A 27890-nucleotide genomic window follows, 5' to 3' on the forward strand; every position below is an offset into this window, starting at 1 on the left:
TAACTGTACACAAATTAGAGAAAATTATCAAATCTAGAATTTGTATTAAAATACGATTGTTGTAAACAAATTATTTATTCGTTGAATTTAATCTCATTACTATGTACATAAATAATCCTTAATCTAGTTTAACAAGAAGGTTAAGTAAGTAGATTTACTAATAAGAAAAACTAAACGGCTGTAATGAATAGATTCTTCCTAATAAATATTTACAGGTTTACAGACAATCAAATAAAGACTTAATGGAATGAGTATGAAGTTATATTTCACGAAGATTGTGGTGAGTTGTTGAAAGTATAACGAAATAAGTATAGTAGTAACAGACTTAGAATTAGGAGTGTAAAGTCTAAGGAGGTTTTAGCACAACCTTGCTGCATGGCCGCCGGGTGCTCCCCTGTGGACAGATAACATTATCATTTATAGTATTGGACTGGTAAATAATGGGCAATGGCCAACCGACTCTGATATCTTTATTAGAATATAAGGTATAAGTTAACAGCGAGTGGTTTTTGTTTTCCCGGTTTAAAATGCTGAGTTGCCCTAAATAGGAAAATATGGCTATAGTAATGGCGCCATAATTCATTACAATGTACGTAAGTATAACAAAACGGGGTTTCAAGCGTATTTTTTAAAATGTTTTTCTGCTAAATTAAAAAAAAACTAAATCTAGGGCCGTGTTATAGTCTTTTACTAGTAACACACATTATAATACACTTTCTATTGTTAGCCCACATCTTGACAAGTCCATTAAGAAACATGAATATTTTTCTCAAGAAGCTGGGACATTTTCTTTTCACTCTAAGAATTGAAATACTTAAGTTGCAGTGGAGGAATAAAAATAAGTTCTGCTCTACAAAACCCGGACATAACTTTTGCGGTAATAAAAATGGTTAACATTTGATTTCCCAGTTTTGTTGAATAATCCAGCATACATATTATTTGAAATAAAAAACTTATTAAATCAAGTGGCCCATTTAAATCGATTATTATTATAGCAAGTTAGCAACCCATTCATCGATTTCAGCACTGACAAGAATAGCTCGCACCAAATACTATTTACCAAGAGCCCTTTTTTTACCGACATTACCCGTATCACAGGCAAAACCCTAGCCCTTATGACCAAAGGACGCGGAGATGACGTGGTCCGAGGTGAAGCTTGTTGCCGTCAACAGACAGAGATGGAGATCCGTTGTGTCTGCCCTTTGCCCCACGGGGGGGTCATAGGACGCCAAGAAGAAGAAGAAGAAGAAGAATGACCAAAAGGCATTCACCATAGTAACTCACCAGAAAGCACGTGCACCCTCGTGGCGGCAATAGGCGCGTTGTTGGGGCCGCACGTGTAGACGCCGGCGTCGGCGCCCCGCGCGCGCTGCACGAGCAGCCGGCTCGTGCTGCGGAGACCCTTCTCAGTTACTAGTGAGATGCCCCCGCGGGCCGAGTCGAAGTTTATCACCTGGGGATAAGGGTTGTTTTTACACTCTCGAGCAATGGAAAAAATCCAGTGACATATTACTGTCGCTTAGCAAACAACACCGCGTAAGTGATTTTTGCCTACTTTACAATAAGATTGGATGGGTCAATGTGCGTAAAAGAGCTGCATCCAATGGCATTCGAATGTCAAAACCGCAGTTTGTCGCCTTGAGCGGTGTAGTTTGCTAAGCGACGATATGGAACATCAACGGCAGGTGGATCTTTTTCATTGCTCACGAGTTAAGTGTTATCTTGCTACTGAATCCAACAGATTGTATGATAACTGGGACAATACATAACCGTTTACAGTTATTTTTAAAACAGATAAACAACACACAATTAAAAAAATAAAAATTATAAGTAATATTTTTTATGTCCAAACTAAATGTGTGTGTAACTCCTGATACAACAAGCAATTGGTAAAAAAGCTGCAATAGCTCTAAGCGCGGCTTAGCCTCTGTAGGGAGAGCAGCGAAGGGTTTGTGCTTAGAAGTACATAATTCGATCCTCTATCAAGTTATTCAGTAAGGCGATTGGTTCTGATCCAGCCACTCTCAATATTCCCTACACTTTATTTCCTTTACTTATATTTATATTTTTTATTTCTCTTCTGTATTGGGTGGCAAAGGGATAAAGGAACTATAGTACTGGCCATAAAGTAAAGTTTCATGAAAATTGCTATAAATCCCTGTAGCGGACTGCAGATGTATATATTGTATATGGGTGAAATGTAAAATACATGTACCGTAACAAAACCTAAAATTTTAAGGGAACTGAGTAATAGTTACGAAACTTCGTACCCAGTTTTGTAACAAAAGTAACGAAACTGCATTTCACCCACATATTACTGCAACTAAATGATTTTAATGTCTATAAAAAGGCACAAGAAGGTGTAACAATAGGTACCGTAACAATACACTCATGTAGGTTTCTACTAACAAAAATCCATTGGATACAATAAAAATATTTTCCCTAGGAAGTGATTGGAGCGGTGCCAATATTTATAATAAGTGGAGGCCAATATTTGCATTCAAACAGTCACCGGGACGCGCTTTGACTGCTTTACTTACTGACGACAGTTATGACGTCACGAGTGTCGAAGTGCGGTAACATGATACTCCGGTGAGTGGAGGGTTCAGGAAAGAGTAGGTTTTTATTCTATACAAAAAGTAGGTATTTATTCTACACCTGCGCAACAGAAAGTTACGGCAACAGGATCTAGTTATCGTCAATTTTATGGTTTTCATTTCTGTGTTATGTAATGATTAGTTTGACACATAATACATTAATAAAAACCGGCCAAGTGCGAGTCGGGCTCGCGCACAAAGGGTTCCGTAGCAAATTACAGTTAAATCAACCTATCTCAAAAACTATAAGAGATACTTTGATCAAACCAAAAATCGTTGAAAGAGTTAATTAGCATGCATCACCTCTATTTTTTTTAGAATTTTATACCCCGTAGTTATAAAAATAGAGGGGGGGGGATATACTTTTTACGACTTTGAGAGCTGATATCTCAAAAACCGTTCACTTTAAGAAAAATGTTTTTTAAAAAACTTTATATCATTTTAAAAGACCTTTCCATTGATACCCCACACGGGTATGTACATCGAAAAAAAAAATTTCATCCCTCAGTTACATGTATGGGGGGCCCCACCCCCAATTCTTTTTTTTACTATTTAGTGTCATATTTTTGTAGCGGTTCATACAACACATATTCCCATCAAATTTCATCACTGTAGTACTTATAGTTTCTGAGTAAATCGGCTGTGACAGACGGACAGACGGACAGACGGACAGACGGACATGACGAAACTATAAGGGTTCCGTTTTTGCCATTTTGGCTACGGAACCCTAAAAATGCGTTTTTTTTTCTTTTGGTATAAAAAATATTAAAATTTGGCAGTGTCACGCGCGATAAACAATGAAATGCGACTTTATCCAATACAAATTATTCAGACACATTTTGCTCAAGTAGATACAAATATTTAATGTTAATCGCCGGAACTGGTTCATAGCAGATTTATTTTACATATTTTATTGCGAATAAAATATTTAAAGTATTGACATGAAGCTGTAACAAGGGCTGAAATTCTGAATACGCGTTTACGCAACGTCAATTCCTTTTATTGCGTTAAAAATTCAATTCAATAGCAAACATTCGCGATGGCACGCCACAGTAAATAAAATTAAATAATCCAGTATGCTTTGCTTTTATCTCGCTGAATATATAAAAATTTGACAAATATATGAAAACTCCTATTAAGGGAAAGCATTGTAAAACTAAAGCTTGCGGGAAAAAGCTAGCATTTAATAAAATCACATGCTCAGAGGGTGAAGGGACATATTGTATCAACAACCTGTACTTATGCGTACTTTTTTGTTACAAATAGACGGCCATCAAGCAATGGGCTCGTCACCCTACAAAATAAGATGCAAACTCAACGCAAGAAAAAAAGCGAGTGCAGCTATGCAACTCTGCCTACCCGCTGAGAAGTACAGTACAGATCAATACGTGTGTGTTTGTTTATCGTTAGCAACGATGTTTGGACAACATTAATGTAAAGAAAACAGGAAGCAAGAATATGATTGTCCTTGTTTGTACTTGAATTTTCTGTTATTGTTATTACTTATTCAGAAATCAAAAATTCAGAACGCAGGTAAAACATTCTTGATGTTCACGGTAAGTTTAATTTTGTCAAAGTAAAAGAAAACAAATAAATTCTCGAAACTCTCGAATACAAGATTATTTGCGAGTGCCTACATTATTGCTTGTGTGTTTTTTCTGTGTTGGTGGCGGAAACATTTCTGTTTGACTTCTGTTTCACATGTGTGTTTATAGGAAGTAATAATTCAAGGGAAGTTAGAATACAGAGAAAAAAAAAAAATATATGAACTCAAACGAGCGATTGGAGCCCTAATCACTAATCTAATCAATCGCAATCAGTTTGAATATTGACAGTTATTAGTTATTACAAATTGAAAACATTATATCTAATTCAATAAGCCATTGATTTTACGCTATTTAACCTATTTACCATCCAATTCAATAGGTATGCAATCACAGTAGCTAGTTGCGATAATTAACGTCGAAAGGTTCGTTTTGGTGGACGCGGCGGCGCGTATGAACACTGGTGCTCCGACTATGCACGCTGCGGCGGCTGTGGGCTTCATCAAAGAGCAACAGTAGCAACTATAGTATACACTGCGTTTAATTATTTAACCCGTAATAATTAACATTTGAACAATAGTTTTTTGTTGTTATTTTTCATCTTTTTCTTATTCCTGTCATGAGTATCTTCACACGCGGATACCGAGCGCGGGCGTAAATACGCATGATAGAAAAAGGGTCCCAAGCGTACACTAGACCGTGTCTGGGTTGACAAGGCAGTTGATACATCAATTGGGGAGGCTCCTTCCAAGCACCCCTGTCGTAGAAGATACTAATCTTCTTCTCTGACCTAAAGCTAAGCAAAATACTAAGAAGAAGTTGAAAAAAAGCTGCATAAAAGCTTTTTTACTCCATTACTTAAGGTGCACTAGCGTACTCGTCACATACCTTTGCCGTTTCGTATTGACCGTATATCACTAGACCGATTTCATTGCTCGTGAGTGTATTTCTTTAAATTACCTGTTCCCCATGGGTCCAGGTGATGGAGGTGGGCGGCTCGGGCGTGTGTCGCACCACGCAGGTCAGGTTGATGGTGGAGCCCGTCTGGATGAACAGCTCCGGCCCGCCCGAGATCGTCGTCTCTGGCTCTGTGGGGTGGGACGTGGTTGGTGAATAGGTGGTGTGGATTTATTATTGCTAAAAGCTTCTATTGCGGATATAAGCCTTACAAGTATCCTCTATGTAAAATAAAGAAATCCGAGGGCGATGTACTTCATAAATTCATGATACATAGTTTAACATAGAATTTAGTTATTTAGGCTTAAATAATACAGTAATACCTATAATATATTTGATAACAAATGAGCTAATAATTTAATAATATGAGCCCTGTAAGACTATATTAGATGAGAAGGTATTCACAGTATTCAGTTATTATTATGCCAATTACTTAAATCATAGAGGAATAGCCAAAATTTAAATGGATTATTCTTAGTGTTGATCATAACATCAATTTATCGACGTATTATGTGTAATCCTAATCGAAATGATTAGTCCAATAACTCATTAGCTAAATCCCGAATCAATGAATGCTGAAAGCTCATCAGCCAATCTAATATTACACGAACGTTAATTTGTCAAAATTTAACAAATGAACGTCCGGCTAAATAAATCCTAGCATTTATGCAGAAACTTGGCAATGGATTAATCCAAAATATGACGTAACATTTTGTTTCTCACTTAATGAATTTATTATATTTGAATTTGAAAATTATTTGTAGGGTTGATGTTGTCGATTGTTTTCCACATAATAATTAACGCAATAATCTTGCCTCTTTTAATTTTCAATTATGTGTTTTTGCACTTGAAAATTCAGGATTAAGTGGCTTGTGGGCGGCGTGGTGGATATCTGGCACTCGTACTGTCATGAACACCGGTGGTGATTGCTCACTCACCGACAATGTTGAGGTAGACCGCGTGGCCTATGGGCGGCGTGGTGGATATCTGGCACTCGTACTGTCATGAACACCGGTGGTGATTGCTCACTCACCGACAATGTTGAGGTAGACCGCGTGGCCTATGGGCGGCGTGGTGGATATCTGGCACTCGTACTGGCCGGAGTCGCGGCGCTGCGGGCTGCGGATGCGCAGCGCCCACTCCTCGCTGCGCGGCTTGTGCTGCGCCTCGAAGCGCTGGTCCGAGGTGTACGTGTAGCGCCCCACCGTCAGCAGGTGGATGTCGCGGTGCCGCACCCATGATACCTGCGACCAATTGTTATTTAAGGGTGGCAAATATACCTGTGTACATATTATTGAAGTACTATTTTATATTTTCATATCAAGGGCATTTATGAATGAATAATAGCGTCGATGCAAAGTTCTGTATTTTATAATCTTATAGAACGTGTAGGTATAGCAGTGTAATATGGTAAGCAAATAGACAAACCTAAATATAGGCAAACCCTTTCTTTCTACTTAGCATTCTTGTGCGAAAAGTCTTACAGTATCTTATGACAAAAGATCGTGAGGGTGGCGAGATAAACTTTAGTGCGACGCTTACACAAAACAGTCTAATCGGATTAAATTACTTTGCCGACAAAGTATACGGCCTTTCATCTAACACCGTATAGGGCAGACCGTAGGCTTTATTATCTTACTTTATCCTACTTACTAAGTATTGGGTAGGTATTTTGCTTTAGAAAACATTTAGACATATTTATGTACAAAAATGTACATACATGCGTCGCAATTTAAGTAACATTGATGATTTAAAGTAGAATTAAAGCAAATATTGCAATGGATACAACCATATTTTATTTTTACACAAAATTACAAAAGCTTTTAAAAATAATGCCATAACTATCTACATAGGAAGTAACGTAACTAAAACGCTCACCGAACCATATAACGTGATTACTGTATAGAACTAAAACAAGGCTGGTAGCATTTTGTTCAGTTTTTGTTGTTTCTCGTAGCACTTCGACAATCGTGTTGACACGCCGCCAACTTTTAACTACTTTTTAAACAACAGCAGTAAAATAAACTGTACAAGTGTACAGACTAGAGTGAGCAAAACCAGAGGGCGAGAAGAGTGCCGTGATAAAATATTGATATTGAGCTTTCTGCAAAACAGCTCAAGTTTATCTATGCGATGTTTTCTAACATAATGTTTACAGTTCGTCGCATGGAACAACTTTAGTCTCTACCGGCTTCACTTAAAAGCGAATATCCAATCTGCTATGAAAACGCTAAGGGGATAAGCTACGTGTTGAACGTAGTTTCAGTAATGTGTGTCTTATAGCACCTGTGACTCTTAACTTGCACGCTGTGACATGAATAAAGTCTATTCCATTTATCCGGATTCATTTAGAATTCTTCAAATTATAGCATGATGGGGCAATTTCGCCGTCTACGTGATATCAATGAAAGAACCGAAGTGCTCACTTTCACAGGGAAAGCGATAGCAATCTCTCGCGCTAATCATAAATATAAAACCGCAAAGTGGCCGTAACGCGAGAGCTTTATGTTCGATTCTAATAATCATCGTAACACTTTATTTGTCTGTGTTTAAGGCTTCCGTAAAATTGCTGATACAATTTTGATATTTAGACTCAAAATTGAAAACAGAAACTTTGAAATTGACCAACGAAAATCAAACGGAAGGTAAAAGTTATGGGGCAAGAGTTAATTTGGGTAGTTTCAAAATGTAATTTGTGCTCGAGCCGGTAAGTTTGTCCGAGGTAAACTAACTTTCCTAGGCCCAACATTCATCATTCATTATTCGGTACGAACCTCCTTGAGGTATCCCAAATGTCAGGAGTACGTCTTTTCCTTGACACGTGAGAAATGGTGGTAACTGCGGATCATCCCTTAACGCGTCTGACAATTTCTTTGTGTGGAGTGTTTGAAGACACACAAGTCCGCGTTGTTCTATGGTTTGAATTGTTTGCGGGTTAGGCATTTATAATAAATAATACGATTATGTGTTTGTCGGCCTGCCATTTTATTATTTACCGTGACATATAAACGGTCACAGTGAGGTCACCACAGAGAATGACCACACAGCGTTAATTAGTAATTAACCACCGAATATTCGGCAGGTGATCCAGTATAATTCAATAAGTTAAAGTGTTATTTAAAGAGTGTTCTTCTTAATCTTACGGCAGATCCGTATAACTGGTTGACCACCAGTTGTACCAACTCGAATCAGTAGCCAAACCTTATATATTTTGTTAAAAAATACCTGTGTCTCAGTAGCAGGTATTGTATATTTTATGAAGAAAAGCGCAATTGTCGCAAGCGCGATGTTGTATTCAGGGTTTCGCAATTAATTATTGTTTGATCGTTAAATGTTTCGATTAAATTGTTTTTTTATTCTTTTTTGTAAGACATTTGCTACTTTTTTAAGTATTCGGTATTCAGCCGAATACTACTTACTATTCGGCCGAATACCGAATACTGAAAAAACTGGCCGAATAGGCCGAATACCGAATAGTTGCCGAATATTCGTGGCATCTCTATTAATTACCGCTGCCTGAGGTCAAAGCAGTGTTCTTTTTTTTAGAATCAAGAAAAACAAATTAAAATAATGTTACACTTATTTAGATTGAAAAAAAGAATGTCGCTGCCCCTCGTCAATCAGACAGACGTAGCTGAGTGTACAAAACAGACGGTTTTTTCCCCCGAAGTTAAAATTGATTACTGGATTTCCGAATCCCTTGTGACTCCATCAAAGTGCGAATCAGGACAGAATTTAATTATAGCATTGATCAAAAGGGAAATATCTATGTTTGATTTTTGGAAGCAGTGGAACTCATTTCCGGGTGTAAATAGTATTTGCTGATGCATGTAAATAAGTAAGAATATATAAAGACTTCATACTATTTGCAATAATAAAGTACTAAAAACTTGATGATGCCTTAACCATGGCGATGCTTTCGTTATAGGTACTACAAATTTGAACGATATATCAGTTTTAAGACGTTATATAAGAACTATACTTTAATCTACAACAACAGTACCTTAAAGCAAGAGGGAAAGCTAGTTACCCACGCTGATCACGGATTTTTTTCCACCCTTCAGCGCTACCAACAGATTGGCGCCGGTAGCTAGCGTTCTCCACCCGCTCTAAAGCGATTCACACACTTGTCCGCGCACCGCCGCGGAGTTGTCTTAGCGATCTGGCTTATATGGCTTTTCATGTGTCAGATAGCAGAACGACTTTCAATCTCCAAAATTAAATTTTCGACATCGATATCCATTTTCTTTAAAATTGCAATTGCAACACGTCCTGGACCGGTGCGGCGGTGCGCGAACAAGTGTGTGAATCGCCTAACAAACTCACAGTTCTATTCTGCAGGTTCTTGACGCGGCACAGCAGGCGCACGGGGTGCCCCACCAGGCCGGTGATGTTGGTGGGCGTGCCCGCGTCGAAGTACGGCGCGTCGGCGCTGGGCGGCCACTCCTGCAGGAACTCCGAGCGGAAGCGGCGCGACGAGATGTCGAGCGTCGTCGCGTCTAGCGGCGCCTCCGTGCCCGAGCCGGCTGCACAAAAATACAATACAATACAGTACACCTTACAATTTGCACCAAGAACAAAAATTACACAAAAAAATAAAAGAGTACAGTACAAATGCCGTTATTTTTAGGATGTTGGTGACAAAAATAGCGTTATTTTTTTAATATTGGGGACAAATAAAGCCCAATGTCCAATGTGGAGATGTCTAAAGCGTTGATGAGAACATATTATTATGTTTTCAGCACGGCTGAATCTACCGGAGCTGTTCGCTCTCCTCTCCGCTCGTGTCGTATCTATATTAGTGGAATGTGGGCCTAAGAAGGCCAACTAGCATTCGACACCATGGTGAATGGATAAACCAGTCACATTTAATAGATAGATTGCTCTTTATTTGTAAGTTGTGATTTAATTAGTTTATAAAATGTGGTCTTATAACTTTAAGCCATCTCTGCCAGACAACCTCTGAATGGATGGAATAAGAAATTGAGATTGAGATAGGTAGGTTGTCAGTCACTGAAATTACAACAAAATCAGTTCAACTTTGAGTCTGCCGTCTTCCACCGAAAGTTTTCTTTCAATATCCTGCTTGACAGAAGCATTTCCAGACCCAGTGGCACGCATAAAGGCAAAAGTTAGAATAATACCTACTAGAATAAAGACAGAAGTTTATGAAAGGAAACTTCTTCAAAATTCCAGCCAAAATGTCACGATTTTATCGCAGCCGTATTGTGGATAGCACCACTTTATATGTTGAACGCTTTAGCCAAGTTACGTTACGGCGCTTATGAAAGTTCTAAGTGGCAACTAAATCTAATAGACTTATCCGTATGGCAATATCAGTAGCTTGTTTATGCCGCCTAATAGCTGGTGGTGTGTTAAAATATCGCCGAGTTTATCGCTTTTGTATAGTTATTACAGCGTAGATAAATTATTATATTCTGAAGTTACCGTAGCAATTTTTATACAACTTTTCAGTCACTATGTGAAAAAGTTTTAAAAAATGACTTTATTCTCTCAGGTGCCATTTAAGGCCATTACAAAGAAACACTTAGCTTACGAAGTTTCTTTCTTCCTTGATAAACAAGCTTGCCAGTTGCGTCGCAAATCTTGGCCATATTTCAGCACCCTCTTTTCAAAGCTTTTACATAATTTTTGCTTTCATCATATTTTTATGGTTGGTAAAATATGAAAAGACAAATGAGTACACAAAAATTTGACGAGATAGATTCATATTCGTATTTATGAATGACAAAATTCTACCTCTCGTAAAACCTCAAATGTTTAATTAAAAGTACATAACTAACAACTTGTTTTTTTATTAATTTTATGAATCTATGAAGCTTTATTATACTCAGTTGACCTTAGAGTCCTTAGACCTAGATCACCTTCGCAAAACATCAGGTACTTGACCGAAAAATAAGAAATAAGTGCCGCTGCCTACAATTTATTCAGTAATATTTTAATAGGTATACATTATTGTAATAATATGTGTACTAGCAGAAGAGAGAGAGCAGTGTTCCGATGTCCAACAGTGTATCTATTAGTGGAGTTATGGCGCCCGCGCTGTGATTTACTCCAATCTCTCCATCGCTCGGGGGACTTTGTAGCTCTATCTATCTAATGAGTGGCATTAAAATAGCTCTGGGATAAAACAAAGAATGTAAATTATGTTTAAATAAGTTGATAAATTGTTGTTATAAGGAGTGCAAAAGGAAAACCAATACAAAATACACCTAAAGATTTTTCTTGTGAAAATGTAACTGCAACAGCACTTCCGCATTCAATTTCCTGTCTACAGCACACACTCACACACAAACACATACATACACACACAAACATAAGTATACAAGCATATTACAGCCGTTATTTAAAGAGCACAATGTGATACGTACCGATGACGAAGAGGAAGCCATGCAGAAGAGATAGGCGCAGGGCGGAGCTGAGGCCGCACGCCGCGCGCTCCATGCCGCTCACTGCCACCTGCCGAGTGCAACCGAGACTACAGTAATGATCACAGAATATTGAGTAATATCTAGTATACGCTCCTTTGTTATTCCCTTTCGAGCTCAAACCTATTGGCTTGAGGGCTGAGTGAATAGATTATCCCGAACGATTTATTTATGAGAAGGACAGGGAGGTTTTACGATAATTGGTTCGTCGGTGATCTTTTTATAGTGATGTGCTCGATGGAAATATTATTCATATCGCGATTTTAAGAGTCTTTATGTAACATCCGGTGTAGATGGAATCCCACTTTGCAGTTTCCGCTAAAAACACTCGTTTTAAAAGCAGACGTATACGTACAAAAACAGTAAAGCAGCCAAAGTATATCCTGACTAAAGTAATGTTGACATTGAAATAAAGTCGTCTGCACGTACGCTAGTACATCTAGTTTTAGTAGCGTTGCCGCCACAGCAGTAAAAATCACTCGACCGGGGAATGAGCCACGTCACGACTCACGACGGAAGACACGGATAGAATTCCTATTAGGGATTTTAATTTGATTGGTTGCTCAGCCTTGAACGAGATGGGCAAAGGGAGTATATTCGGACATTCCGAATTAGCCGTGGGGTTTGGGTATAAAAATGTCAACGAATTTTATATCGACAGTTATTACGGACGCTATAACCACAAGATTATATATTCGATTAGTAGATAGGTATAAATATGATTTAGTTTAAAGAGTTAGTAAAATGTTTCATCGTCATCACCAGCCCATAATAGTCTACTTCTCGACATAGGCATCTCCCAAGCCGTGACGCAAAAAAAAACAGTATCGTATAAACTGGACTGTATATCATGTAATAATGTTATGATTTAATATAAATGAACTGTTAGCTTCGTTAGAAAAATATACAAACGACAAGTAAAATAATGATATTATATATAACAAACGAACTCTGCAATATAAATAAATAACAGTATCCCCGTGGGATGGCCGCATCGGCTCAGCGACTGGATCACGCCGCATGGTGATAAAAACACAAGCCTTTATGGACGTGATATAAAACAAATTGTGTTGTAATGTTCGATTTGTGTACGCGTTTTCGCACATAAGGTAATTTTATTTAAGTATTAAATGTATAAACGACCTATGTAGACTGAGTTGAAACCGAAAAGAGAGGTTCTTAACAAATTATCTTTGTTCTAGCGGTTAACATTAACCCACTGTTTACATCGCTTGAAGTGTTAATTATCTAAAGCATTAAACCTCTGTTTATACGTTAATACAGCACCCACAATTGATACACGTAAAATGCTCGTAGGTATGTTGTAAAAATGTTTACAACCAATTTACTCCATTCCAGTCCTAACGTGGTTCTAATAAGACCTACAAAGGGATGTATCGAACTGAGCTGCCTTTTACTGGAGTCATAAAAGGGCCCGTATTCTTTCCATATGCTCTTTGTAATCAGGAAACCTTCACTTTGTGTCGAGTTTGGGTCAAACGCACAGTACGGTGACTAAATTTTTCGGAAGTAATCTGACTACAGACCAGTGAATTTTATACAAAGGTTTCCGTCTGTATGTTTCTTGCCTAAGTATAATTCTCTTGAGATACGAGTGAGTATACGTGCTGGAATAAAATGATACTTAAATCGAATAAGGTTAGCTTTGTGTATCACAAAGTAAATGTCTAGAAGCGGAAAACTTGATGTTTATTTTCCTTTATAATGCTACGTCGAGACGAATATGACGCCATAATTCTTAAATATGATTGTAGAAGGCAACAGGAATAAAAGAAGGCGTCGAAAAAATGCTTAGATGTGGCGAATGTCTGTTGATTTATTACTGTCATTGCTGCGCAATGTTAGCGCGGGGGGTGAGGGGAGGGGGGTTGTCGCCGGAACCGCTGTAATTGGCTAAGATTTCCACCTGCAAACAACCACATGAGAAGAAACATTGTATCGTATACACCTTGTAGTGGGTTCTAAATGTGTGAGTGAATTATATTATGCCTGTAACAGCATAGTTATTGTAAAAAGCTACAAATCATTTTTATTTGTACACTCGACTCGATCATTACTAATTTTAGCTTTACTTCAAAGAAAATATTCTAAATTTACGACCTATCCTTATTACTGTCCGTGATTTTCATCCTAGAGGGTTACCAAAAATATTGAGGCGGAAATTAAAGTTCGCTTTACCTTTGTTTATTATTAAAATATAACGAAGCGCTGTACCTATAGGAGTTTGATTTCAAATATTTAACTTTAATATTAAATCCTGGTGAATTGTTTAACTTTGTTTTAGAGAAACCTCTTGTTACTGACAAATATCTTAAGATCATAATTTGGATTCCCGGATCAAAGACATAAATTATTGTACCTATTCCACTAACTTTAACAATTTTAAAAATATAATAATGTTTACAAATGACCACAAAAATCTTAGTTTTGGAGGACAAGATACAGGAAATCCCAGATCATTATTATATTGCTGACTGAATAATATTTTTAGTCAACTCAGTACAGTACAGTGCAGTGTGGCCGTAGCGAAGTTGTAGCAAATATTGCTACGAATTTGCTACGCCGTAGTTTCGTAGCGCCGCGTAGCTCGATCGTAGGAACTATCAAAATTGATAAAATAAAATCAATCGTAAATAATTATTATTTTGTATGAAATATAGGTGGATAATAATTTTTTCGTTACAAATTGAGTACATAATTAAACCTTTATATTTAGAAAAACCTAAATCTCTTTTCCTACGACGAAGCTCCAAATTTTTGCGATCAAACAAAATTTCCGTAGGTAAATGTCACAACTTTCCAAACTCTAGCCTTAATTTAAAACTAATTACTAGCGAACGTTTGAGTAATGGACACCATTTGGTTTAGCTTCACAGGATCTATCGAATAACCTTGATGGGGGTCACATCGTGTCCATTACGATAATGTCACTGAAGTTTATTCTTATGTATGTATGTTACAAACATAGAACAAACCCTTAAATTATACCAAAAAAATCTTAGAACTAATAACGTATGAAAGCGAAGCAAAACAAAACTACGGATTCTATTTTTTAAAATTTTATCTAGTTAACGTGACAGTTTATTTTACCTATCAAGATTTTTATGGCGTTTTCGTCCATTTTACTAAGGCATGGAAGACAAAGACAACTAATTTTATTATTCATAAACAGCAGGGAAACATGGGAGTCATTTAACAAGAATCGGTCTCCAATAAAAATAAGTTGACAATTAATTGGTTTTAGAGAAATAAGTTATTATTTGTTGTGATACTACCAATTATGTACAAAAATACCTAAGTACTTAAGTAATTTGTTTTGTATAAAGAGACTCCGATCCCACAGACAAACTGTATATAAACAGTTTTGTGGGAGACATTGTAAAACTATAATTATTATGTGAACCTAATAAATAAATAAGTGTTTCACGCAATAACCAGAAATAACGTTACAATCGTGGGTGCCCACTTATCCCAATACCTTTGACAAAATTGCTAAAGAAAACTTTGTAAGTAGAATTCCAAAAGCATTTTAAAGTTGGAAACTTCAAGTTTCTGAGTTTGAATCCTACGGGAATGTCGGAAGCACTTCGGTCAAATGTAAAGTTAAAGCTTATTCATTATTTTAAAAATAAAACTAAATTTTCTTTTTAATTTACCTATACCAGGATTAATTAAGCATATAATTATAGTTTTTATCACTGTTTGTGTCCAGTTCAGTGCCGTTACCCACATTAAGAGAGCAAGTTTGAAAAATGCTTTCCTTATATTAGGTATTTTAGTATCTTCTAGTTCATAAACCTCTTATATTAAACGTGCAAAGTTTTTCCATCGAGTAATGATGAGCGTAATCATAGTTAAAAGTTATTTAGCTTCCTTTTACGATGCTCATGAAGAAGCAAGTAATGTAATATAGTGTTGGGGTTAATAACTACATAATTAGAGAGATCATTTTATAGGAGGTAATAAAATAAAAAAAATAGTCTTTAGACCAGCCTTGAGTATGATCAGTCACATGAAAAATACAAACCAAAGGAAAATAAGTATTATTATATGTTAAAGTAAAGAACAGATAAAAAGTGATAGGTTCGTTAAATACTTATTATGATCGTTAAGATTGTTGTCGTATTCACAAATATGATACAAGTAATACTAACGGGTTGAAAGCCGAACCGACATACGTAGATAGCTAACTGCCCCAACACCCTACATTCACTCGTAAGATGTCGTCAAACACATCCTTCCGCCAAAATAAACGGGCAATTTTGTCATCTTAAGGGCCTCCTGGGCTTAGTCGAGGCAATGAAACTAGCAGGGGGCACATTGTACACATCATATAGTCAAGGAAACATATATTATGTATGTTCGCAGTTTCTTTTACAGGTTGGGAAACGATTTCGGTACTTCAGGCAGTTATAGCCTACTCATAAAGTTGAACAACTTTACTTTTTATGACGTTTTGGGAGAGTCGAAAAATAATTCGGATTAGTTCATAGTTTCCGTACAAGCGTCGTGAAATAGTTTACGAGCGCACGTCTTGTTAGTATTTGGATTGTTTAGAAACGGTTCCGTGTTCTATGTCTCGATTGGAATGGATTGCTATTGGAATTTTCTAGCTTCTGTGAGTTTAGCAATTAATGTATGTTTATGTACAAGTTTATAAAAAACCCTTCACTACTACGATACATACTGTATAAGAAAGAAAGAAAGAAAATATTTATGAACAACAATAAAATAATAAATTAAAAAAATTAAAAAACCGACTTCAAAAAACCACTAAAATGTAAGAAATAATTTAAGGTTTACACAAATTCTACTCGTATGAGACAGTACAAATATACCTAAGCAGGAACTGTGCTTTTTTGATGTTGGTGCGGTGACAAAGTAATCTGAAGAAATATGGCACCAACACAATAAAAAAAAAGATCCCGACGAATTGAGAACCTCCTCCTTTTTTTGAAGTCGGTTAAAAACAGAAAAAGTATGCAACAAAAAAATAACAATACAGAAAATAATACAAAACAGTACAAACAAACAAGGTTGCTGTCCAGAGCGTCAAATCGGCACCAGCTCCAGCAGTTGCTGTATGAGAAATATCGGTAATAATTAAGTTCATTTTAATTAATTTTGTAAATACTAAAGCAACCACAAAGTTTTCAGTCATACTAAACACGAAATTACATTGTATTGTATGTATAAAGCTGTTAAAATGCTACGTACTCGTATGTACCTACCTACTTTATTACGGCACTTGAGATTTTAAATTTACAGCAGCACCACAATGTGTGAAAGGATTTATTCGCGCGCACGTGAAGCAGTCTTGTCGAATTTCCTGCCCTACAGTAATAATACAACTCGTGGCTGTTCAAGACGTGATAATGACCGCCCGGAAAATTATATTGTTCGGGTCGACCTACTTCTTTCAGGTGTTAACTGCGAGTACGGGAAATGTTTCCTTTTGTTTTCTATAACTTAATGTTGTTGCTACTTGTTAAGGAGGTAAATTGATAATATAGATATTTGTATATTGATATAATCAATGTATAATTATATATAAGTAAAAGTATTATGTATAAGTATAGTCGCTATCCTCGCAATGTGGGGTAAATATAAATTATATTCTTTGATTCGCCTTTAAAACGTACGAAAATCGAGGGGTAAAATTTATGTTAAAACTTTAGTACTTAAAATTTGTTTAATCTTGACTTAATAATTCGTATCAAATCCTACAGTTATTACGTCCGATTCAGACCTACTCAACGATCTCACGAATCTACAGCTCTAGCTATCACGACGGCCATTGTCACCGTATCAAGGACGCGACATCGACCGAGTATCAATACAGCGCGACGCGAACAATGGTAGCGGAGGTGGCAGTTTCACAGCTCATGAGGAATTAGTACGCCCTGTATACAATACAGTCATGTTCACATCGTATGTATATTAGTACGCCAGTACAGTCATGTTTATCGTATGTAGGTACAAACATTAAATATATTACATCGGCCCTTTGGTGTACTTACTATATTAGACGGTCATGTTCTGATGCTTTCAGTGGCGTGCTTTGCGAGAAGCCTACGCCCAGCAGTGGAATGCTATAGGCTGAAGAAAAATTCGGGTGCTACTTATAATAAGCCTATTTTATATGGTAGCTTTTTCGTGTTACGTTTTGCCTTAAAAGGTTTTACCCTAGAAATGTCGATATTGAAAGATTCCTTTACTTGGATTAAATAAGCTTTCTGTAAAATATCATACTTAAATACGCAAATTATCTGCGCGTAGTTTACTAGTACCTATTACAGTTCAATCTCTCACCCAAAACCACTTAACACAAAACGTAGCGGTGCGAGCAACACAACTAGAAATAAAAGACAACCGATGGCGCAGGGAATTGTAAAAGAGCGTCGCTGTTCCAACAGCCCATTGAGCTCCTCCACTGCACTCGACTGCGCTGTGGCCGCTGCTAACAAATAGTCCGTATCCGAGGTCTTTATTCAATTTGGTCCACGGGAAATGCCCATCGTGTTACGTCACGGCGAATCGCCATTTTGAGAATCATCGCGTTTTACTGTGATTTAGGTGTATTGCCTACACCTAGTTTTGTAGGTTGGTCAGTGTTTGAATTTAGAATTGTTGAATTCTGATTTATATTCTACGTTTGCGTATTGGACTAGTTTTTAGAATTTGAAAGTAACTAACTACAATCGTTTTTAAATATATGGGTGTAAGATTGTGGGTGTTGTAATATCCATAGTCTTACTATGTCATCAAAGTGTCATCATCATGATCATCATCACCACTTCAAATAGGTACTGAAAAAGGCTCATGTCATTGTTAGCCCAACCCTTTTTCTTTTGTTATTCCTTCTAGAAAACCTCACTATCACACGTCTAAACATCACAAGGTTTATTTAAATCACGTCACACTCTCCCGAGCTCTACCTTCACATATTTATTATAAACTAAGTATATGCGGGAAGTGTGTTATACAGGGTGTATTCACACGGCGAGTCACGTCGTGCAGAACGGAAACAATGCGATGATCGGCATGCATAGACGTGCCCCGTCATATATAAAGCACTCGGGGCTCCCCCGGGCAGGCTTCTCGCTTGAATATTGCGTTCTCGACGTCATGCTTCGTTGTTGTGAGAGAATCAGCTTTTTGTACACTCGACGGAAGGTGCTGTAAATTTCTTGGTTCAAGTATGTTTCTATTGATTTTAGAAAAGAAACACGGTGTACTTTTTTGTAAACAAAGGCTTTTGTACTCTTCGTCACTTTTGCAACACCATAGGGTGAAGGAGATGTGAAATTGAAAATTCGTAGAAAAAAGACTACTCCCCAAACTAAAAAAACTCTCATAAGACCAACAACTTTCTGTGTAGAAGTCAATTTTCAAAAGTAGTTGTATTATTACATTATTGTTAAGCAATCTTATAGAATTATAGCTACTTATAAAATATTTCAATTGATGATGATGTTTTCAATCAGTATACAAAATATACTTAGAGTCGAGCCAGACTATTTTGTGGTCCCTGTAGCATTCATAACATTGGTTACGCTTTCATCACGTATTCACCTTTGCAGAAAGGAAAAAACTTTGAGTACCTATGTCTTAATTAGATTCGTAATTACTGAGTTTCTTAATATAATATAAAAATATGGGCTGTAGGATCCTTCAGGATTACCTCGCGACTCAAAGCCGACTTTTCATTACTTTGCGTTACTTAAGCAGAAAAAATCGCTTCAGTTGCTCCTAATTTATAATGAGATTATTATAATTTGATTTATTGCCTTTTAGAATCACTTTCATCTGAATATTAAAGCTATCCATTTTTTATTCATAGCTTATAAATCCGACTGTATGAATTTAAAAACTTTGTCTAATATAATTATGAAATATGAAGAATATTATATCTATCTATATGAAGAAAAAAAAACAGATATACCTACTTCTTTCGCCTTACTATACAATTTTTTTACCGGATAACGTAATACTCTGAAACTAATAAATAAATTAACAAGACTATTTGCAATATCTGCAAAATAGATGATATACCTATGAGTCAGTTACATTATGTTTTGAAAAGTGTCATGACAAAATAGACGCATTTTTCCTGAAATAAAAATGACATATTATGTATCTAGCCTATCTGAAACCTAGTTAAACATTGTGAGATATGGCGTTTCGACTTTCTCCGTGTTCGGCATCATAAGGGTCACAGTGACAGTTAAATAAAGTCCATTTTTCTCTCCACCTTTAATTTGCAAGGTGCGGGTGCCTATATAAATAGAGTGAGTCGCCCGCGCGCCTCAGTTGTAATATCACCATGCAGAAATGACTAGGTTTCAGATAGGCTAGATACATAATATGTCATTTTTATTTCAGGAAAAATGCGTCTATTATGTAGTCTGAGCCTATCTGAAACCTAGTTAAACATTGTGAGATGTGTTTTTTATCGCATGGTGGAGAGAAAACCAACTGTGACCCATAAGCTACTGATGAGTATATCAGTAGATAAATATTTGAATCTATAAATTTATAATGCATAGATTTCTAGGTAATAGATATACTAAAAAGAAAGGTATAAGTATACATAAGACTTAAGTACTTCCTTATTATTCCGGACTTGTCAGAAAGTTATGGAAGGTATGTACCTATACATATAGGTAGGTATTTATACATATGGATACACACAGTGCCTCTTCGAAAGCAATACTTATAAGTAATTATTGATCAAAATCTTGTTATTTGTCAAGGCAATATTTTTAACATACACTAGCCGAATGGATGGAACCAGTGAAATACTTTGCAACAATATTTAAAAGCTGTAAAATGTAGAATATCGATCCAGGCCGCTGGGGCTCAGGTCAGCACATGCTGACTAGGGTATGTAATTCTGGACTGACCTCAGAAATGCAGCAGCCGACCCTGGAGCCTCGAGGACCTGCTTAGTCAGCCCTGTACGACGACACGGCCTGCAACACCTGGCGGGGCATCTAGTCCTTGGAACGAGGAGTGGTGCTTGAAGGGAAGATAATTTTACTAAATATCTCAGCCTCATCAGCTACTGGAAAAGATTAGATGAAGGCTGTGACACTGGCGGATAACTAAGTATTCAGTTTTTCAAAACATGATGCAGGTCACTATATTCATATTCTAGATTGACAAGTAACACACAGTCTAATTTTGTATTCTAACTAACTCGGCGGTTAACGAGTTCCTGTGCAGTCCTACTAGGAAGGAAAGTTATTTTATAAGCCTTTGCACCGATTTTGTGGGCTACTATCATTCTGTATCATCGTGTGTGAATATTATGAGCTCTGGCAGCATTCCTTGGTAGATGACATCAATTAATAAAGATTGATTAACACAACAATAACAATTGTAATAGTTGACAAATGAAACCCGGCTAACATGTCTTAGCTGGGTAAGTAAATGATCAGTCATGCCACCAGGATAAGTAAAATGATCAGTACTTCATATGAAAAACATTAACAAGGTCACCTTTAGGTATGTTCGTCAACACTAAGGGCAGGTCTCGGCCAAAAACTTAAGGCTTCGCCTTGTTGCAACTTCAAAGGTACGTAGGTAGGTACCTACTTACATTGTTGTAGGTTCGATTTTGAAACCATTAAGTCAACCTAGATAAAACAAAATAAAATAGCTCGATTAAATAAAGATGGTACGTAAAGATGTTAGTTGTACCTGATCAGACCTGATGCAACGACAGCCAACATAGACTCTCTAATCTGTGGAAGCAACAATCATGGTGGCGGGAACATGGACAGTTGGACGAGCCACCTCGAGCCTGACTTATCAATCAGAACTGACAGTTCGCCAACAGCAGATAGCTTGCGGCTATCTATAGGTAAACATAGGTAGTTAGCTATACCCAAGAAAAAGTCCTTGGACATCAATATGACAGTGGAACGGCGAATAACTGTGACACTCTTTAAAACAAAAAGGCTTGTTGTTGTCCAGCTAAGGAAGGTTACCTACTTCAGAGAGCTGGTATTGCATTCTGAAAGAACTGCGAAGAGTTAATATTATGACTAATAATTTTATTATTACTTATTTAGAAAGTTTTCAGCAAACTCTAATAAATCAAGCAGCTACCATGTCACCGCTGCCCGGTTATAACTCTGTACTAGCTTAGTAGATATATATACCAGTTTTAGCCTTCAGCTAGAGGCTAGAGAGCTCCTAAATGAGATGCGAGTACGAGCATGACACAAGTAATTTTTTTTTTTTTTTTTTTTTTTTTTTTTTACTTGGTAACTAGTTACGTAACTAACTGAAAGATCCATAAAACAGTTGAGGATTACTCAAAATGGAATTGTGAAAACGGCACGTCTGCATCTTAACCAGTCAGTCTAAGTAGTTTCAGCAGATACAGTGTTGAAAAATAGTTATGAAACGTTTGCGCCAGAATCGAATTAAAAATACATTTTCATTAGAGAAGCCGTTTAGGCATGAATAGGTACTTTCACCCTTTGGATTGTGCTCCAAATGATGACCTTCGAAATTCATAGAAATTTAATGACGACTGCCATTGTTTATTATCTAGCCCCGTACATTGAGTAGGGCTGCGGCTACACGTGATGTGATACACAGTACACAGTAGGTATATGCATGTTCCCAGAATAGTGGAAGTTATAATTTTACCAAAAGGTAGTCGTCTCGTGCAAGAGCACCGTTACTCGATTTATTCGATACACAACTAGTAGACAGCTGCTGCGTAGGAGGTTCACGCATTTTTCAACAAAGAGCTCGGATACACACTCACAATCCACTGGGACATAAGGAAGACAGCTAATATGGTGCCACTCAGAAACCGCGATGACACTCCGATCATGATCACCCGACAGTAGGATCATAATAAATTCGGTAACTTGTGAAGCGGTATGGTATAGCAACAGCGACTTTCACGAAATCAGGAATTAGCTCAGTGCTTTTAGGTTGAACACTCGCCGGTGGGATTCACTTTGCTCACAGCCGAGAAAAGAAAAGACTCAAAGCTGGAATCTGCCGATGTGTCATGACACTTAAGATAGTGTCTGGGGGGTCACTTTATATGACGAAAAACGAACTTTCAGTGCACTGCGGCGCGAGCCGCTCTATCTGTTTGTATGTATTAAACGTGCCGATTGCACGACAGCTCTCGTTCGTTCGTTTCTCATCAGTATAGAGTAACGCTCCTGTACTTACCGTGCGTCACCATTCCCATGAGCAGTCCAATGATCTTAAGGCAGTTTAGAACAAAAGCTGCATTAGACAGTTTCTTCAGCAGAGACATTGAAATAAAAAAATGATTGCACAACTATCCCCAGGAGCAGTCTACAGGTCACTTTGGGCAGTTCAGAAGAAAGCTGCTTTAATAGAATACCCTACCTCAGCGGAGGCATCAAATTGAAGTGCTATAACACTTTTAGAAGCGGTGCACGTTACCCGATTTGTCGTCAGCCATGCCGATGCGGCTACGGCGACTGCAGGTGGTTACTCAGGCTTCCTTGGTGTGCCCTTGTATGGCTAACATGACCAACCTTGGCAGTAAACGTTCGTCTGCATATGCCAAAATCACTGATGAATAGCGCACGTTACTCGATACCTTCTAAAAAAGTCACTCATAATGATGGCTGATGATGATGATGACCGTGCTAGCAATAGTGCAGGCGGTTCCGCTGAGCATAAAATCTCTTCCCAGACAGGGGGCGTTTGGATCTGGCAACCAGAACAGGAGTGCCAGGTGTGCGCAGCGATGCAGGTGGGACAACACAGCCGCCAGGGCAGGAGTGCATGGCTGGGTCTATGCAGCGATGCAGGTAGCACAAACCGGTGGCCAGGGCCAGGACCGGGTGTACGCTGCGATGCAGGTGGCACAAAACGGTGGCCAGGGCCAGGACCGGGTGTACAGCCGCCAGGGCAGGAGTGCATGGCTGGGTCTATGCAGCGATGCAGGTACCACAAACCGGTGGCCAGGGCCAGAACCGGGTGTACGCTGCGATGCAGGTGGCACGAGACGGCGGCCAGCGCAGGAGCACAGGGCCGGGTGTATGCTGCGATGCAGGTGCCACAAGACGGCGGCCAGCGCAGGAGCACAGGGCCGGGTGCAGGTTACACGAAACTTCAATTTCACCGAATCGGCCTGCCTACCCTCAGCGGGTAGGTACCGGCGGATCACATTACTCGCCGCACATGCCACAATGTCCCAACATACTGAAACTCGGAGCCACGTGCTTCCTGTAAAAAATCCTATGACGGTCCTGGAAAGCTCCTGTTTGTAAAGCCTTACATAAGCTATAATCAAGTGCATTATTGTAATAGCAAAGTTTTTATCAACTGTTTTCTAAAAATATTAGAAATTGAGGGTAGAAAAATATATTTTTATTATTTTTTCCTGTATAAAATTAACATATGCTTTACTTAAAGCGGTCATTAATGTAAGTATCTAGCTCAAGCGCCACTAGTAGGACCGGATATGTGATCAATCATCACCACGACTATTGAATCGGACCCTACTGCGTGGGATAAAAACCCCAAGCGCCGGAGCATTATGACCAGAGGCTGAGCTTTTAAAAGCAGTAAATAATAGCATTTTACTCACGGCTTATCAACTCAAACCTTCGTTGCGAAATCCTCAGCAATGGCTGCGTGCGCAGCAGCCGGCAGGCCCCGCGCCGCCTGGTCCGCATCACGCTACAGCTCCCGGCAGCGAGGACTCCGCAAATTCAATATTATATTTTTCCCCGTCGGAGCGAAGACGACGAGAACCGTGGCTACATTGAGCCATTTTGCCGAAGTGTTCACTTCAAAAATCAAAAACCAACTGAGGCGCGCGGGCGACTCACTCTATTTATATAGGCACCCGCACCTTGCAAATTAAAGGTGGAGAGAAAAATGGACTTTATTTAACTGTCACTGTGACCCTTATGATGCCGAACACGGAGAAAGTCGAAACGCCATATCTCACAATGTTTAACTAGGTTTCAGATAGGCTCAGACTACATAATATTATGTTTGATTATACACATTGTGATATATTGCGTATTGAAAGCTTTTTGCTGACTTCGAAAAAAGGAGGTTCTCAATTCATCTGTATGTATTTTTATTTATTTGGTCAATATAAGATAATAAGTGTTAGGTTAATCTTTTACGTTATATAAAAGGTAAACTGTATGTAGAGACTGAATAAATAAACCGAATTGGTATATGGATGAGGATAGAGTAGGTATGAAAATCTCTGGTTGAGTTGCGAGACTTGGATTTTTCACAAGTTACGTTTTTGATGGCATCATATTTTAAATATTCGGGTTATCGGTCTGCCATTGCGGTGAGCATCTTGTTATGCAGGTCTCTTTTATTCTGAGTATTCTCAATGAATCAGTCTATCATCGTAGGGTATTGATCTCCGATCAGAGTGCCATAAATACATAAAATTCCAACAAAAACGTCTATAGATAAAAATAAAACAGTAGGCATCGATCTCTTTCCGTTATTGAGTAATTAATAAAAGAATCTAAAAGTGTAATTTAATTTGTTTGATGGAAATAAGGCGTTGACTCGCCTATCCGTTATTAATTAACTGTAAAGTAGTGGGGGTGCCTAATATACATATTTGGATATATAGCATCAGTTTGGTAACATTACCTTTGGTTTTCAGTAACATTGAAACATGCGGAAACAAGTATTACTCGCATAAAAATGAAATTCAGGGTGGAGGCTGCTACACGCGAGTCTGCGTTGTTCCATATTTATAGTTTAGAATGAAATGAAATACCATAACGTATAGGTACTTACCTAATAGTAACTAAGGTAGCTACCCTTCTACATTTCCATAATGAAGATATTCGATTTCATTTGAAGATTTACTTACTACAATATGTCACAGAAAGTTAAATACTTAATAACTTATTTTAAGTGTTTTTCGATAGAGAAAAACTGCATTAATAAACTTAAAACTCACGCCTCCCACCAGCTAATGTGTAAAAAGTACAGATTAGCACTCTTTTTTGCAACATTGTTCCTAAGCACATGTAACCACAGGACTAGAGGAATATTTTCTGAATAAATTCAATCTGCGTCATAGTGATAATGCTGCGGAAACTTATGCACATAATAAATAAAATCCGAGGGAAATGTGGCTAGTCTTAGTATTTTATTTACACTTTGTGTACGAGAGAAATCCATTAGCGTAGTTCAGTCACGCTGACTCAGCATATAAACTAGCATCCACAAAGGACCCCTAATATTTTAGATCATTCATCCCGATGTCACTTACTATGACAGATTGCCAGCCTTGTTTTGGACAACTTTAACATTACCGAGTTTACATTATAGCCAAGTTTCCGGCGTGCCCAGCTCATTACGTACCTTTCACTCATGGTATCCGCTATGCACCAACTTTGAACGGCACCTCTGCAATATCTTCCCGTTTACTAAACAATTTACTGACACATAGTTTCAAGTAGCGAGTAACTTTAACCGGCAATTTGCGGATAATTAAAAGTTTATTCTATGGCACAGTCACGACACTATAAATTGAGTCCAAGTTGAACTGTAACTTTCAGTTGAGTCGGTGTTTTCGGATATAAATCAATTAGTTGTTTTGACAGCGAGTGCGGGGGTGTGCGCGGGGCGCGGGGCGGGGCGGCGGCGGAGCGGTGGTCGCGGGCGCGCGGCGGGCTCGACTGAGCCGCTGCCCGCGCCGCGCACGCGTGCCGAGCACCGCCGCACTCCGCTCGTCAAAACAACCCTACAATTTTCTCATTACCCGCTCTAGCTAAATTGCGAAACCGCAACGAGCATCCTACAAGAAAAACACCTCGAATGGGTTGCCTCGGTAAACGAAATCACAACTGGGCGAAAGAAATGGGTCCTGTTTTCGCGGGGAAAAATTGCACCCGTTTTCACCCGACTTAATCTCATAATCGACCTGAAAATTAGCATAACATTATGTACCGAGGAAATTAAATTTCAGGCCTAGTCGGGCAGATTACTAAATGAGGGCGGGTTTATTATGCGTTGTAAGTGTGGCCAGTGCGGGACACGCTAATTTTATTTATATGGACCCTCTTTTACATTTATGATAATATTACTATTATTATTAATAAAGCAGTTTTGATATGAAATAGTAGTAAAATGCTTGATTTCCACGAGATTCCAAAATTTCATGGAAGTGTTATTTTTATGACCACGGACGGACGTTCCAAAATAAATTTTGTAACCAGATATTATCAAGTATCACCTACACTGAAATTACATAGCTTTATCATTGATAACATTCATTCCTTTAAACTGAACTTTTTATAGGCTGATCAAAGTAAAAATCCGATGCTCTCGTTTAAATAGAATGGAGAGTTCAAACTGAAAATAAAACTAAGAAAAATCTCCACAAGCAAAGCGCATCGCCCGGTGCAACAAAAGGGCAATAGTACATTATATATCTACAGACGGATATAAAGCCAACAAGGTTGCTCTAGATTGACAAATAAACGAACAAAGAAGAGATGTCAATGTAGCAGCAGAAGCGGTAGGCAGCGCTCCGATTTCTCGGAAGCTAGAGTGACCTTTCAGCAACGGCCACCACCGCTGTGCATATTTTAACTCATCTAAAAATATAGTGTGCTTAGGATTGTGGCTCTATTTTTAGGCCCCATTGAAGTAGGGTAACGTAACGTACCTAGGGACATTTTCGACTACCCCAACTTTGAATGAAGCTATCGCAGCGTACAACTAAGATATTAATGTGAAATTTTCTTTATTCGGTAGGATATATAATCTATTATCACTAGTATTTGTGCTAAAGCTTTAGTGTGGCCAGATTTTTTTAAATTAAGATAAAAGTAAAAATGCTTGTTTTGACCCAAGGTACGTTACACGTTTGAACTAGACAGAAGAGAGATGCAGTAAATCAATAAGAACAGAGATATAAGGCGTTATTTAGATGTTTGCATTTTCCATAGTACAAAGCCATAGGAAACAGTGTCCCAAGGTACAAATTTAATCGTGTCCCAAGGTACAAAAAAACAATATTTAACCAAAATTTAAATATCTTTATTTTTAATTAAAAGGAATCTTTCAGATAATTGCCATGTCATAAAATTAAATAACTGAAAAGTTATACGTGACATCCATGTCTTTATTTTGAGCATGCCTCAATGAGATAAAGCAACACAAAAAACTATACAAAAGCTACTTTTGACTCCAAAAAACTTCATATTGTCTTCACCACACACTCGATGCTGGTATGATCACGAGACTCACTAGTTTTGCCAAGCGAGTAAAATACTATGCCTAGGGTAGAATTTTAATGTGTTTATTTA

General features: G+C 38.0%; 1 protein-coding gene across 1 annotated transcript; it reads right to left on the bottom strand.

The window, feature by feature from the left end:
- Positions 1-85: 85 nt before the first annotated feature.
- On the bottom strand, positions 86-26264 carry LOC105383293 (zwei Ig domain protein zig-8). Its single transcript, XM_038119520.2, has 7 exons — positions 25939-26264; positions 11491-11578; positions 9425-9624; positions 6132-6342; positions 5102-5229; positions 1285-1453; positions 86-394 (listed from the first exon to the last, which is right to left on the bottom strand). Exons 2-7 carry the CDS (start codon positions 11561-11563, stop codon positions 267-269), a joined length of 909 nt encoding a protein of 302 aa, XP_037975448.2. The 5' UTR covers positions 11564-11578; positions 25939-26264; the 3' UTR covers positions 86-266.
- Between the last annotated feature and the right edge of the window lie 1626 nt (positions 26265-27890).

This window comes from Plutella xylostella, chromosome 12 (assembly GCF_932276165.1).
Source record: "Plutella xylostella chromosome 12, ilPluXylo3.1, whole genome shotgun sequence".
Classification (NCBI taxonomy): Eukaryota; Metazoa; Arthropoda; class Insecta; order Lepidoptera; family Plutellidae; genus Plutella; species Plutella xylostella.

What these genes read in the sequence shown, in the direction of transcription:
- LOC105383293 (XM_038119520.2), bottom strand. Translation starts at nt 11,563, where the DNA reads ATGGAGCGCGCGGCGTGCGGCCTCAGCTCCGCCCTGCGCCTATCTCTT. An exon ending in GGTCTACCTCAACATTGTCG is followed by an intron (nt 5,230 to 6,131) that starts GTGAGTGAGCAA and finishes CCCACCCCACAG; the next exon opens with AGCCAGAGACGACGATCTCG. An exon ending in CCTGGACCCATGGGGAACAG is followed by an intron (nt 1,454 to 5,101) that starts GTAATTTAAAGA and finishes CCTTATCCCCAG; the next exon opens with GTGATAAACTTCGACTCGGC.